This window comes from Mus musculus, chromosome 1 (assembly GCF_000001635.26).
Source record: "Mus musculus strain C57BL/6J chromosome 1, GRCm38.p6 C57BL/6J".
NCBI classification, from domain to species: Eukaryota; Metazoa; Chordata; class Mammalia; order Rodentia; family Muridae; genus Mus; species Mus musculus.
The window spans coordinates 91,487,255-91,501,776 of record NC_000067.6 but is presented as its reverse complement, the minus strand read 5'-3'; the positions used below and the strand labels follow the sequence as shown (position 1 = coordinate 91,501,776).

Genomic DNA, 14,522 nt, shown 5'->3' with positions numbered 1-14,522 from the left:
AGAGAAAAATTAAAAATAAAAAGTATTTTAAAAAGCAAAGGCAGGGCAGATGCTGTTTTACAGAGCACAGCACACTCTCCATGAACAGGCATCGGAGCTAGAGGGATGGCTCAGGGTTAGGAGTACTGGCTGCTCCTGCAGAGAGCCTGGGCTCGGTTCCCAGCATCCACACAGTAGCTCAGGACCTCCTCTAACCCCAGCACCAGAGGATGGATGTGAAGCTCTCTTCTAGCCCCCAGGGCCTCCTGCACATACATGGTGCACGCACATTCATTCAAGCACACACATAAACATAAGAATAATGAATAAATAAATCTGAAAGAAGAAAAGGGCGTCTTGATAGTGACCATGCCTTTTTCTCTGGCTTGTCTGCATCTCTGCTTTTCTCCCTGTCAGGATCCCGGGTATGTTCTCCATTCTTCGATTTCCGCCGTTCCCGGTCTCTTCCCTTGTCACGGTCTCGGTCTCGGTCCTTCACCCTCTCTTTTTCTTTCCCGCCCTCGCTCCTCCTGTCCCTCTCCCTGTCCCTTTCTGCCTCTCTGTCCCGGTCTCTGTTGTTTCTGTCCCTGTCCTTGGCCCGTGCTCGGGCTTTCTCTCGCTCTCCGTCTCTGTTTCTGTCCCTGTCGGGGTCTCTGTGCCGGTCTCTGTCGGCCTCCTTGGCCTTCTCCTTGTCCCTCTCCTTCTCCCGAGGCTTGCTGTCTTCCTTCAGTTCCTCCTTCTGTTTGTGCTCTGCACTTGCGCTTCTCTCCTTGGCCTCAGAGCTTCGTTTATCCTGAAGGAAAGCATACGGACATGCCCATCACTTTGAATATCTGACTTTAGTTACACAGACTTGCCGTGTCAGAGACGTGCATCCTACAGCTCACCTCTTTGTGTATTCTGGACTCTTCCTCCTTCCCACTCTTGTTGTTGGGCTCTTGTGCTTTCGACGTCCGCTGGGCCCGCCCTCTCGAGTCCCCCTTGTCCCCAGCTAAGACTCTCTTCACTGCCTCATCACTGGAGAGCTGGTTGGCCATGCCAGGGAAGGGAAAATGATGTTAGCGAGTACACGCACGGCAAACAGAGCACTCAGAGACAGCCCATTACAGAGTTCTCCCTACCATGAAAGGCATTTGGAGATAAACTAGTAAGCAAAACTGTCAGTGACAAAGCCCAATGTTTGAGCACCAATGACACTGAAGCTAATGATTCTGTCACCCTCTCTCCAAATGTTAGTGTGGCCATGCATTGGGCTCTAGGAACCCACACTGCACTACAGTGCCATCAAACAGAACCCCAGGATCTAATGAGCACACATCAGTTAATATAGCTATTACAAAGGAAATGTTAAAGTTACAGGTATAGCGAGGGAGCTGTGGAGCCTGTGAACCACTGGGGATGCAGTGTGCCATGTTCCGGCAAACAGCGTGGTGCTCCTCCCACTGGGGTGCACACACACTAATCAGCATGACCCAGCCACAGTACTCCTGGGTTTACATCAAAAGAATTAAAAGCTGGTCTAAAGGGGCAGTGGCACTCTGCACTCAGCGTGGCATGACCACAGCCAAAATGTGGAAGCAACACAGATGTCCCTTAACAGACAAATGGATAAACAATGTGGTCTACACACACAGCAGAGTACTGCTAACCAAGTGGGGAACAAACTGCCCCTGGGTACACTGTGAATGGCCTGAAGACTCCATGCTAGTGCCATGCTGCCTCACACGTGGAGTGTCACACGTCATACCCACTGCAGCAGGCTTATACGGGGTGGGGGGTGTGGGTACAGAGAGTGAGTTTTGCAAATGAAGAGCGGACCGCAGTAGAGATGGCCACACATCGCTAATGTTTTCAAACTATAAAACTTATACCGCCTGAGATAACTGTTACCTGGATTTACACAACAGAAAACAACCTCAAGCCCCATCAAAAGCAGCTCCTGGCTCCCGCATCCCTCACAGCCCCCAGGGGACTGAGCAGCTCTCTGTGGTGGTCCTGACCACTCCCACCCCTGTGTCACAGGCTCCACAAGCATGAACACACCAAAACACTAGGAAAGCCTTCCACACCAGCTCTGCCGGTCCAGGACATGCTGCCTGCCAGGCAGGGCTTCCAAAGGCCGGCTTCCACCCACCTTGCTGAGGCAGCACTTGCCAATCAATTGAAGCAGCTCATTGGTTCTTTCAGGTTCGTGCCCGGCCACAATTCTAGCTGGTTTTGCTGCCAAGGGTTCACCTGACACCATCATGACCACATCTATGGCCTTCTGTAAGAAGCTAATTTTTGCATCTTTATCCTGAAATATTTCCACATAGAAGACAAACATTAAATTAAAAACGTTGGGGCTGGATAAATGGCTCTTACGGTAATTAAAAATGTACAGTGCTGTTACAGAGGACCCAAGGTTCAGTTCTCAGCATCACATCAGGGATTCATAAGCATCTGGAACTCCAGCTCGAGGGGATCTGACATCCTGTTTTGGACTCCACAGTCACTGCACTCACATTAACATATACATGGACATACACACGTAGTTTTGTTTTGTTTTTTTTCTTAAAAAGGAAGCCAAGAACTCAGAGGGAGACAGTGTACGTAACATCAGAGGACTCAGAGGAAGGCAGGGTGCATATGATCAAATACACTGCATTAATTTGATTTTCAAAAACCAAAATTGTTTTAAAATAAAATTTTAATTTCAATGTATTCAATAGGCCCAGAATATTCAATATATTCAATGGGCCCAGAATAGTGCCTTTTATATGAGAAACTATTTGTAGATGTATGACAAATTCAGAACTTCTGACTTTTCACAACCTTTATAAACTTTCACTTTCTTACAACAAAATCTCCTCATTCAAGCTTTCAATGCCAATAATGGGATAGCATTAACCTACAAAACAACCTGGTTTGGGCGCGTGTTTCTGAGACATGTTCTGTGTGGCCTAGGCCTGCTCCAAACTCATGACTCTCAGTCTCCGTCTCCGGAGCGCTAGTGACCATCATGACCGGGCCCTGACCCTGATTTACTTCTGCTTTTTGAGTAGGGTCCTGCAGGCTTGACTGTGGCACTCACTGTGTAGCCTATGCTGGCCTTGAACTTGCAGGGGTCCCCCTGACTTAGTCACCTGAGTGTGTTGGGCTTATAGCTATGCATCCCCACACCTGGTTGTAATACTGCTTTTTTTACATTTCTGTATGTATATATGTATAGATGTATGTGCATGCATATACATGTGGCTGTAAAGGTAGAGATTGTTGCACACACACATACATGTGTGTGTTCATGTGAAGGCCAGAGATCCACCTCAGGTATCAATCACTCCTTGGGACACCATCTATTTGGTGTTTTGAGACAAAGTCTCTGGGTCCTACAGCTCACCTATTTCCCTAGGCTACCTGGTCAGCAAGTCCTCTCCAGCTCTGGGATCACCAGAATGCACTGTCACAGTCAGCTTTTCACAGAGGAGCTAAGGGATATAACTCAGGTGTGCATGCTTGCTTGGCAAGCCTTTACCAGCGCTCTCCAGCCCCTAATTTTGCTTTTCAGTAGATAAGTCTAGCACAGCAGGCAGTTGCCACACATGAGATGAAACAAGAGTGGGTACACATAACTCAGGAATCAACCAGCCTTGTATTCCACCCACCTATCAGCATAGACATGATACACACACACACACACACACACACACACACACACACACGAGTGTGCAGCCTGTAAAATGTGCTCTACTCTGTAAGGCAAGAGTGTGGAGAAAGGGAACACACAGCAGACCTACCTTGACATTTTCTGACTTCATCTCAGCATCTGTGTAGAGGCCCTTCATGAAGCCAGTTATCCTAATCACCTGCCAAACACAGAAAGGGACCGTCATACACACCTGGCTCGGCAGCCCCTTCACTGACCTCATCCACTGAAGCCCGCTCTCAGGAGAGGTCAGGACAGTCATACCTACAGCCCTAATCACTTCATCTCCTGCCTCAACAAAGGTTTGATGCCCACTAAATGCAGGGCCTGGGCTTCAGAGAACAGCCAGCTATGAGACAGCAAAGACTATCATCACTGAGCAGGTGCTAGGAGGTTCACAGTAAGGGAGGCAGGGTCAAGAGATGCTGGAACAGCACCCCACTGAGGCCAGAGACTGGCAGGGAAGAGCTGGGAAGCACACACCAAACAAAAGAAAACCACCAGCAAGTCCAGGCCAACAGGGATGAAAGCCACGTAGGGTGGTGGGAGCCTGAACCTGGGGCCACGATGGCCTGACTTCAGTCCCTTTGCAGCAACTTGGGACCAGAGGCCGAGGCACTCCAAGGAGACACAAACAGCTTTTATCTAGCAGAGGGCCTGACCACACAACCCTTCCCCAGTGCACTCAGACCAAGCCAGGAGAACGGACTCCAGAAAGAAAAGGAGCTACTTAGCCTGGGTATCTGAAACCAGGAGTTCCAAAAGAGTCCCTCATTTCTACCATAATGGAGTGTTCCCCATCCAATCATATTTGTTCTCTTCCCACAGTGCCTCCTCCCACACGTAACCTGTAGCCCTAGTTACCCCTACAGAAGGACAATAATTTTCTGTTCCTCTATGACCCTACATCCAGCCAGGGTCCTGGATTCTCAAAAGTACATATTGCTAAAAAATCAGTAAGACGGGTAACAGGAAAAAAAAAAAAAAAAAAAAACACCAAGAATGTAAATGTGGTGCTTGGAGAGGACTCATATGACCAGACTTGTGGTACATAGTAACATGTTACCATGGGTACAGGAGGCAGGCTTTAAAAACATCAGCAGCAAGACATCCCCATGTGAATGTCACTCCTCTGGGATGGGGCTACAATTACTTTGGCAACATCGTTCTAGTCATTAATTAATCTAGAAGAGTCCATCTCACAACAAACTTCAGGAGAAACATATTGCTGGGCTGGGCTTTTTTTTTAGGAGACAGCTGGCTGGCACACAGACCACCAGAGCATCCCAATCTAACACTCCTGAAACTGACTTTGCTCAGGTTTCCCCAAGACACTGGCAGTTTAAATTGTGAGCAGCAACTGTGACAAGAGACATTTGTGTCTGAATGTCAGCTTAATGAAGAAACAGCTGTAGCTACCTCATGGAAGAGACTTGAATGCAGTATTCAGGGACAGTAAAGAACCTTCAGGGAGGCTCTCTACCTCTGCTCTGAAAAAACTTCCAAGTACATCAACTCTGACAGCCTTCCTTATCAAGGAGGTGACAGCTAATGTACGTACCTTCATACCAAAACAGACCGGCTTCACCACTGGATCCAGTAAAGTCTAAAAGAAAAGCAGCCCTCACTCCTCACCTGTCTACCTGTCAACAGTCATCTCCCACTTCTTTCCTCTTCCCTCCCATAAGCCCCACTCCGTTCCTGAGTGATCTGAGGCTGAGTAGCACTCCCCGTAAGCCATGGGCTGAGGGTACTAACAGAATAAAAACACAGGCCTAGCAGTCTCCACTGTGATAGGCCGGTGCCATGATGCCTGAGTCTTCTTGACTCCTTCACTGTTGAAGAGTGGCAACTGCCTGCTTCCCAGGGCTCTCCACACCACCAGTCCCTTCCTCAGACCTTCCAGGATAGGCTACAAACGCCTCACAGACTGGGAGAGGAGACTACCAGGCGGCAGAGCACCTTGGGATGTGGGTGGATTCCTGAGCATTTCTGGACACATGTAAGATTAACAGACAGGGCCATGTTCCGAGACAGTACCTATTACAAGCTAAGGTAGGAGGGCCAAATGAGTAACGAGAAGGGTAGACTACAGTGCTCAACCTACTGAGACGAGAAAGTCTGAGGGTCAACACTGGGAGAGACCTTGAGCTCTGGACTTCTAAGTCCCAACCATACCCCAAGTTCCACAGCACCTTCTGGAGTACCATGCCCATTCTGTGTACCCCCTGCAGTGACACTCTTGGGGTTACCAAGAGCCCAGACAGACTCCACACAATTGTAACTGTTGTACAATGTTATGTACCTCATCCAATGCAGCTTCCTGGAGACTCACTAACAAATAGAAGACAAGCTCTAAAGAGACATAATGGTAAGTGCTGCAGGTTGGGAGAAGTAAAGTAAGGCAGGTCCCAAGACCTAGTGGGCCTGGGAACCTAACATGGAAGGCACCACTGAATGCTCAGAAGGTCCCAGACAAGGACCTGCACCCTACCCAGGCCTCAAGTATAAGCACAGCCCAATTCCAGAGCCCCAACATACCTCCAGCTCCTAACAGCAACTTGACCCTGAGCCTAGACCCTGTCCCGAGGCTCACACTCAATAAACCGATGTCAGCCCGGGCCTCTACCTCCTCTCAGCCTCACCTTCTGGCTCCAGCACCCTAACCCACAGACCTAGACTCTGACCCGGGCCTTCTATCTCCACCCAAACCACTAGACCAGCACCCGCTACTCTACCCTGACTCCAACTGGAACCTAACCCTGACCCTCACCTGGACCTGGACCTGCACCTCCACCCCTCAACGCACTCTCAATCCAATCAGCACTCGGAGCCACACAGACCTTACCATTGACCCTGATCCTCACCTTCATCTGAGACTAATCCTCATTTCGACCCAAACCCTGATTGGCATCCTACAACGCCCCTCACACTACCCGGTCCCTCAACGCGATCCTCACGCTACCTGGTCACTCGCCTTGATCCGGCCCTAATTCTGACTCTCACCCCGAAACGAATCCTACTCAGACGCGCATCCTACCTCGACTCTCACCCTACCCGGACCCTCACTCCGACACTCGCTCGGTCCCGCACTTAACCATAACCTTCAACACCGTTACCCCAACCCTCAACCCGTCCCGCCACTACCCGGACCCTTAACCCGTTCCGCACTCTACCCCTACCCTCACCCCACCTCAACCTGACGCGCACCAGCCCGCGCCTACCTCGGTGATGATGTCGTGCAGGTAGCGGAACGGTGGCTTGTTGAGCAGCTTCTCGGTGAGCGGCGGCCTCCGGATCACCTTGCCCAGAGCCTCCTGCGTCCGCCGCACCACTGCGGCGTTCATGGCGCTGCCGCCCGCGACCGCTCGCGCCCCTCCTCGCGCGCCGCGCCTCTGCCCGGTGCCCCGAGATGCCCGCCGTCCCGGCGCGCCGGTCTCCCATCCCACAGTGCACCGCAGCTCGCCACCGCGCTTGCGCGTGCCACCAGCACCCGGTCTCTAGGGCCGCGCGGCCTTGGCAACGGACGCGCGCCCGGCCCCGCCCATCCCCTCCGGCCTCTCTAGCTGCTCTGGAGGACACACGCGCTCCGCCTCTGTGGCTGCTTGAACCTGAGCCTGCTCCGCCAACCCGGCGCACCATAGGGCGCTGCACAGCACTGCCCAGAGACCTGGCATTCTGAGTGAGAAAAGAGCGACCATTTGATATTTCTAAGGAGAGCATTTACAGTAACACCCACCAGGAAAATAACACTTCACATAAACTTGGAAAAGGACTTGACTCCTTTCATCCCTTCATTCCTGTTCCCTGCCCAGCATCCCCTGCCTTAGGTAATCTTTAAGATGGTGCCAAGGGGAAGGGTTGTGTCCTTCCACATTTTCTGTGCTCTTGGTTCACCAGAGCGGGCACAAAACTGTGAAGGAGCTAGGCCCTTAGGCTAGGATGCTGCAGCTTTCTGCTACACACACACACACACACACACACACACACACACTTACTTCCCACCTCACCCTCACCACCACCCGAGGCTATGCAGGAGATGCTTCTACTGGATCAGGTGTTGCTGCTGTGCCTGAGGTCTGGAGCTCCTCTGCCCAAACTGGCAGAACCCCAACTAGAACATTGCCCCTGATCTCTCTACCATGGCTACACCCCGAGAGCCAGAATCTTCTTTAAGAGCCCTCTCACTCTGAGCCCCAGCTGGAGTTGGTCTCTGGGGGAGTTCAGAGAGCAGAATTCAGAGAGCAGAAGTCCTGTCTCTAAACACCGCCCCTAAGAACATACCCACCTAGCTCCTACCCTAGAAAGTTCACTCTGAGCAGAATCGTGATGTAGGTGTGGAATGAAAGCTGGAGCCAGCAACTGGCTTGTTTGTGATGCTGGACCAGGTGGTAGGAACTCAGGGTTTTACTTGGAAGATACCTCTGACCTTGGGAATTCTACTGAGGACCTGGAGCCTATGCCATACAACAAAGCGAAGATGATGCTTTATCCTCTCACAGCTTGTGGAGGAGGGCAGAACAGTAAGTGGATCCAAGAACACACACACACACACACACACACACACACACACACACACACACACACGAAGGCCAGAGTACAGTTTTGGCTGCCTTTAGGAGGGCTAACCAACCAGAAGATCTTCAGTCTATCTGGGTATCAAAGTTTTTTAGAAGATCCAGGACAGCAAGTATTGTCAACCAACCCTCTGGGGACTGACCTAGGGGAGGTAACTTTGAAGAGTATAGTTCTATCTTCCAGAGTCTCACCCCTGCCTTTGGTTCAGCCTACCCACCCCCATACTGAAGAAAGACATTCTTCAGTGGACAACATTCTGGTCACCAACGAAGCGGGTCCCAGAAGATATAAGCAATTCCTGGCTTCAAGAAAGATATCTGGAACCCAGACCTCCCCAGAGGAAGGATGCAGAGGCCAGCATGGAGCCATCAGTCTTGGGGGGCAGTCAGCAGAGTAGGGGCTACTAGCCTACATCACCCCCTGAGATGAGGGAGAGAGCAGGAAAGAGTCATTCACAGAAGAAGGTAGCTGAGTAAGAATGGAAAGAGGTTTCTAACTCAAAAGCCCGGCAGGGGAGGCTTTCAACGTGAACAGTTTCTGAGTGAATGAAGGGAATAAGGATGGTTGTGACTCACCCCAGGAAACAGAAGCCACAAAGCAAAGTGGCTTCCAGGCCCTACCTCCCCCAATTGAGAGGCAAACATTCCCAGAGACAAAGACCTGAGGATGCTGAACCTCACATCTGCTGAGAGCCCAGGATGTGGGTCAGGCTTAGCCAAGGGCCTGGATTTAGGTAGCAGGGAAGGAAGCAGGAGTCATGCAGAGATGATAAACCTATCTACTATCTGTCTGCTCATCCACTCCATCTGAATTTCAGATAAAACAGTTTACCATACATTTATAGCAGATAGGTTTTTTTTTTCATTCTTTTATTTGAAATTCAAAACTGAATACCCTGCAGCTTTTGTTCGCTAAGCCTGCAAGCCCTGGTTGTGGCGACCAAAGTGTGTCCATGAAGCAGAGCATCTCCACAAGTGGGAAGCCTCGCCCGTCGCTGCAGTTCCTCGCTTCCCAGGTTAGGGGTACAAAGCAAGGTCCCCACTACTAACTTACAGTCCCAGGTGTTGACACCTCCACTGCTGAGCTTTATATCAGGCTTGTGGAAGCTGGAGGGAAGCAGAGAGAGAGAGAGAAACAGACAGACAGACAGACAGACAGAGATACAGAGATAGACAGAGAGACAGACAGAGAGAGACAGACAAAGACAGACAGAGACAGAAAGAGAGAACTGGAGAGAAACATGTCCCTCTCACAGAGTTCTGCCTGGACGTTTTCAGGACTTTGGGGTCTGGATCCCATCACCCCCAAAGGTCTCTGAGCTATTCATAACCAGCTCCCAACATCTTTAAGCTCTGCTGACCACAACTTCTCTTCAGTGAAGGAGGAAAGCTCTCCTTTCTGGGCACACAGAGTCAGGGTCAAAGACCCCACTAGAAAAGTGCTTCTAGGGGTGCCACAAGCCCTGCCCTCTTCTGAGGGGAGGAGCCAGATAAGGGAAAGCTTCCAGCCTTCCTAGGAGGGCTGAAGGGTAGTGATGGCCACCCACTTTTCTCTCAATGCAAGTTATATCTTGTATATTTGTTTTATTTTTTATTATGTCATTCATGCATTTATTTTTTTCTTTTGTTTACTAGGATAGATTTCACAAATAAAAGCTATATAGCTTTGTAAAGTACAATATGATATTTGTGGTTTGTGTATATGGTAAGATGTTTCCATTCGGATAATTACCATGTTACGGCCTCCCAGAGGTGTCATTTTTATGATGAAGCTATTAAGATCTAGTCTCAGCAATAATTTGGTACCCAATGTGTTGTTGTGATCTAGAGCCACTATACTATAAAGTAAGTGTGAAGTCTCTTTCACCTTATGTAATGGAAAGCCAGACTCCTCCTATAGCCTCTACCAACACCCTTTTACTCTCTGATTCTGTGAGTTCAACTTTAAGCTCTTCATTTAAGCGAGATCATGTGACATTCGTCCTCTCTGCCTGGCTCATTTCATTTAACAGGATGTTTTCTCGGTTTGTGCTCATTGCTGATTTCTGTGATCTATGGTAGAACAATATCCCTCTGTATCATATTTTGCTTATCTATTTTTCCATCAGTAATTACTTAGATTGAGTACTCTCTTGGTTAGCTTTAGTTGTAATGTTGATACAACCTATGATAATCTAAAAAAGGAATCTCAGCCTCAGTTCCCTAAATCAGATTGACCTTTGGGCATGTGAGAGATGGCTCAGTGATCAAGGCTACTTTCTGCTCTTCTAGATGGCCTAAGCTTGGAACTCAGGTATTGCGGGACTTTTGGAGATCGTGCTTGAGATTTAAAAGTTAAGATGTGCAGACATCTACATAGTTTAAGGCTTGATAAGTGACTCGGTCTGGAGACAGGAACTTTAAAGAGTTGATTATAATTAAATGGTCACTAGAGTAGACCTGAATCCAAATCCAGTCTAATTGGTGTCCTCTTAAGATTAGGACATGGATAAAGACACACAAACACACAGACAGACACACATACACACTCACACACACACTGATGATCTTGTGAGGTCACGGGTAGAAGGGAGGGAGAGAGAGAGAGAGAGAGAGAGAGAGAGAGAGAGAGAGAGAGAGAGTATCCTCAGAATAATACCAACCCATCAACACTTCAACTTTAGATGCCTAGCTTGCAAAATTGTGCTCCCAAACCTGTGGTTATATAGCAGCAGTTCTGCAGGTTGTCATGCTCTGCAAGCTAGAGCATCCTAATAGGCTCTGTGTGGCCCATTGTCTCTGGTCTATAGCTAGCCCATGGAACTCATTTACACTGGGTAGATAGTGGAAAGGTGTGTTCAGCAAAGCCAAGCCAGCCTCCTCCAGGACACAGAGTGAGGCTGTGCCAGAACCCTGGTGAAAGGCAGAGCTTCAAACAGTAACAAGGCCCAGCCCTTAAGGAACTCAGAGGTTAGGACAGGAACTCAGCAAATATTTGTGGAATGGCTCACACATGAATGGATACCACATAATAAATAACTCGCTGCTTATTTAGCCCTTGCTGTGTATCAGGGCCCATGCAGAGTTGGTCTCTGAGACTTGCCCAAACCTGCCAGTGGAGGGATCACTCTTTCCACTTTCCAGATCATGTTCCAAGGTCACAGTGGCTGTTTCTATTGTAGAAGCCAGATGGGGAAAGTGGATGGCAAATAAATGGCTCATGGGCTGATCAACAAAAGTAAACAAACTCTATCTACATTCTGGGAGACATAGGTCTGTTGGCATAGCAACCCAGGCCATGGTCATTCCTCTACTGGTCTCTTTGGTCATGAGTTGATCTTAACCAGCAGGAGCCCACCCAGGCTTTTTGTATTCTTGATCTTCATATAGATAAATCCTTGCCATTTTCTGAGCATCAAAGGTAGACCATGTTTGGACTGGAGAGATGGCTCAGGGGTTTAAGAGTACTAGTTGCATTTCCAGTTCCTAGCACTCATGTTAGATAGCGCACGACAGGGAAGAGGAAGAGGAAGAGGAAGAGGAAGAGGAAGAGGAAGAGGAAGAGGAAGAGGAAGAAGAAGCCCTTCCTTTAGGTATGATGGATGAGGATGACTTACAGCTGATGGAAGATTTAGGACAAAAAGCATCTTTTCTCACAAAACCCCTTTCACACTGAGAGATGAAAGCATGAGAGTGTGATAGAGAAATACGAAAAAATGAATGCCAAGAACTCTGCACACTGCACCAGCAAAGGAGTTGATTCACCTGCTTCCTGTCAATGATAAAAGTGGTGTAATACCACAGACCAGGGAGAAGCCAGTCCGTGACATCCAGCAAGAAGAAGATGGTGAAGAAGAGCTGGAAGTTGAGGAAGAGGTCATTGAAAACCCCAGGCAAGAGCTGACCAGAGAAGAGCATGTGATGGAGAGAAAGAAGAAACCACAGAACAAGAAAATACAGACTGCAACCTTGGCATCTGCTAGTCTATCAGATCCAGAAAGTCATTAAAAAAAAAAAAAAAAAAAAAAAACTAGAGAAGTTGCATTCCATGCTGATGGAGCAGGACCCTGATGTGGCTGACACTGTCCGGAAGTTGGTTATTATCTCACCTATAGAGCTGTTTAAGGACATCACTCCCTCATATAAAATCCGGCCTCTAACCGAAGCAAAAAAAAAAAAAAAAAAAAAAAAACCTACCAAGATTCTTAAAGAAACCCAGAAGTTAAGAGAATTTGAAGGCCTGATTAGCCAATATAGACTTTATTTGGAAAATCTGGAGCAAATAGTTAAAGTCTGGAAGCAAAGTAAGGTGAAGAAGAGCAATGTGGTGGCCTTAAAGGCCTACGAAGGGCTGGCTGAAGTGGCAGTGAAGAACCCGTGTGAGCTGTTGGTGGCCCTGTCCCATTTTAGCTTTGACAACATCATTGTACTGGTTCTCCCTCTGATGAATGACAGGTCAAAACCAGTATCTGAAATGTGTTGCGAAGCAGTAAAGAAACTCTTTAAACAAGACAAATTAGGCCAAGCTTCTCTTGGTATAATTAAAGTGATCTCTGGTTTTGGGAAGGGCAGAAGTTATGAAGTTAGTCCAGAGATGTTAAAAACATGTTTATGGCTGCAGAGCAAGGAAGTAGAAATGAAAAAAGATACAGAAGACATTAACAAACCAAAAAGGTTCATGGCTTTCAAGGAAAAGAGAAAAACTCTATCAAGAATGCAAAGAAAGTGGGAGAAAGCAGAAAAGAAACTGAATGGGAACTTTGGGAGGCTGAAGCTTCAGAGAGCACTGAGAGAAAGCTGAAACTGCACACAGAGACTCCGAATGCTGTGTTTGTGACCTACTTCAGAATACTGAAGAAGGCCCAGAGGTCACCTCTTCTGCCAGCCGTTCTAGAATGTCTTGCCAAGTTTGCACATCTTTTTTTGTTTGTTTGTTTTGTTTTGTTTTTGTTTTTTTGGTTGTTTGGGATTTTTTAGTTTTTTGTTTTTTGTTTTTGTTTTTTTGAGACAGGGTTTCTCTGTGTAGCCCTGGCTGTCCTGGAATTCACTCTGTAGACCAGCCTGGCTTCGAACTCAGAAATTCGCCTGCCTCTGCCTCCCAAGTGCTGGGATTAAAGGCGTGTGCCACCATGCCCAGCAAGTTTGTACATCTTATAAATGTGAAATGTTTTGAGGATTTATTAGTGTTTCTTCATACCCTCATTGAGTCTAGTGATCTAAGTTGTCAAGAAAGGCTTCACTGTGTTCAAACTGCTTTTCATGTTCTTTCTGAAGAAGGTGACACTTTATTGACCGGATGAAATTCTACACACATCTCTCCAAGACACTGTTCACATTACACACAGGTTCTTCCAGATTGAAGCATTGGCCTTTCAGCAGCTTACTGATGCAGACTTTTTCCAGAACAGATCTCTTGCTTGATAAGGAGTCTCAGGGCAGCAGGGTGTTTCTACCCAAGCCGGAGGAGCCAGAGTACTGTAATGCATGGAATACCGCACTGTGGGAGCTACACACACTTTGGAGACTTTACCATCCCATTGTGTGAAGATTTGCAGTACATCTGCTTGCACCATCTGAAGGCTCTGAGGCCCTCAAGCTGGAGCTGAGCCAAAGACCTACAGTTGAACTTTTTGAGACATAGAGCATGGCAGCAATGACATTCAGTCCACCTGTTGAGTCTTCAAACTCCATAAAGAAGGGCACATTTTTACAAGGAGACTCACTTTTGAATGAAGATTTACATCAACATCAAAAGATATTGTAGTGAAGCTTCTACTGAGATACCGCTGGATCTCACCAAGTGTTTGAAAACATCATTACGGTACTACACAGGGTCAGTGGACTGCCTTACACATTTGTATGTGTGTATACAGACATATACAGATACGTAGGACCTGTTTCCTTTTGTACAAGGAAGACTTCCTAAGAATGGTTATTTGAGAACTGAAGCAGGGCCACAGAAGACACTGCTTCTTGGCTTGCTTTTCATGCCTTGGTCGGCTTGCTTTTTTATACAGTCCACACCAACTTGTCCAGGAATGGCCCTGCCCATCAGTCATGAATTCTATGAATGCCCTGCAGACCTGCCATAGTCTAGACTATGGAGGCTGTTCTTCAGTTGAGAATTCCTCTTTTCAGGTGACTCCAGTGTATGTTAATTCAACAAAACCTAAAGGAAACAGTTGCTAATTCTTTTTAGGGCTGGAGAGATGGCTCAGAGGTTAAGGGCACTGACTGCTCTTCCAGAGGTCCTGAGTTCAATTCCCAGCAACCACATGGTGGCTCACAACCATCCGTAATGG

General features: G+C 47.9%; 1 protein-coding gene and 1 pseudogene across 5 annotated transcripts in view; one reads left to right on the top strand and one right to left on the bottom strand.

Moving 5' to 3' along the window:
- Nucleotides 1-7,187, bottom strand: part of Traf3ip1 (TRAF3 interacting protein 1) — a 34,718-nt gene extending 27,531 nt beyond the window's left edge. For 2 of the 5 annotated variants that reach the window (XM_006529896.2, XM_006529898.2), the window contains exons 1-5: nt 6,889-7,184; nt 3,756-3,824; nt 2,114-2,275; nt 867-1,004; nt 353-772 (exon numbers count right to left, since the gene is read on the bottom strand). In XM_006529896.2, the coding sequence (XP_006529959.1) occupies nt 353-772; nt 867-1,004; nt 2,114-2,275; nt 3,756-3,824; nt 6,889-7,011 (912 nt within the window). In that variant the 5' untranslated portion in view covers nt 7,012-7,184. Of the gene's footprint in view, nt 1-352; nt 773-866; nt 1,005-2,113; nt 2,276-3,755; nt 3,825-6,888 lie in introns of all 5 variants that reach the window. The other 3 variants (XR_878327.1, XM_006529897.4, NM_028718.2) reach the window with 3 other exon arrangements.
- Gm19085 (predicted gene, 19085) lies at nt 11,768-14,048 on the top strand (annotated as a pseudogene).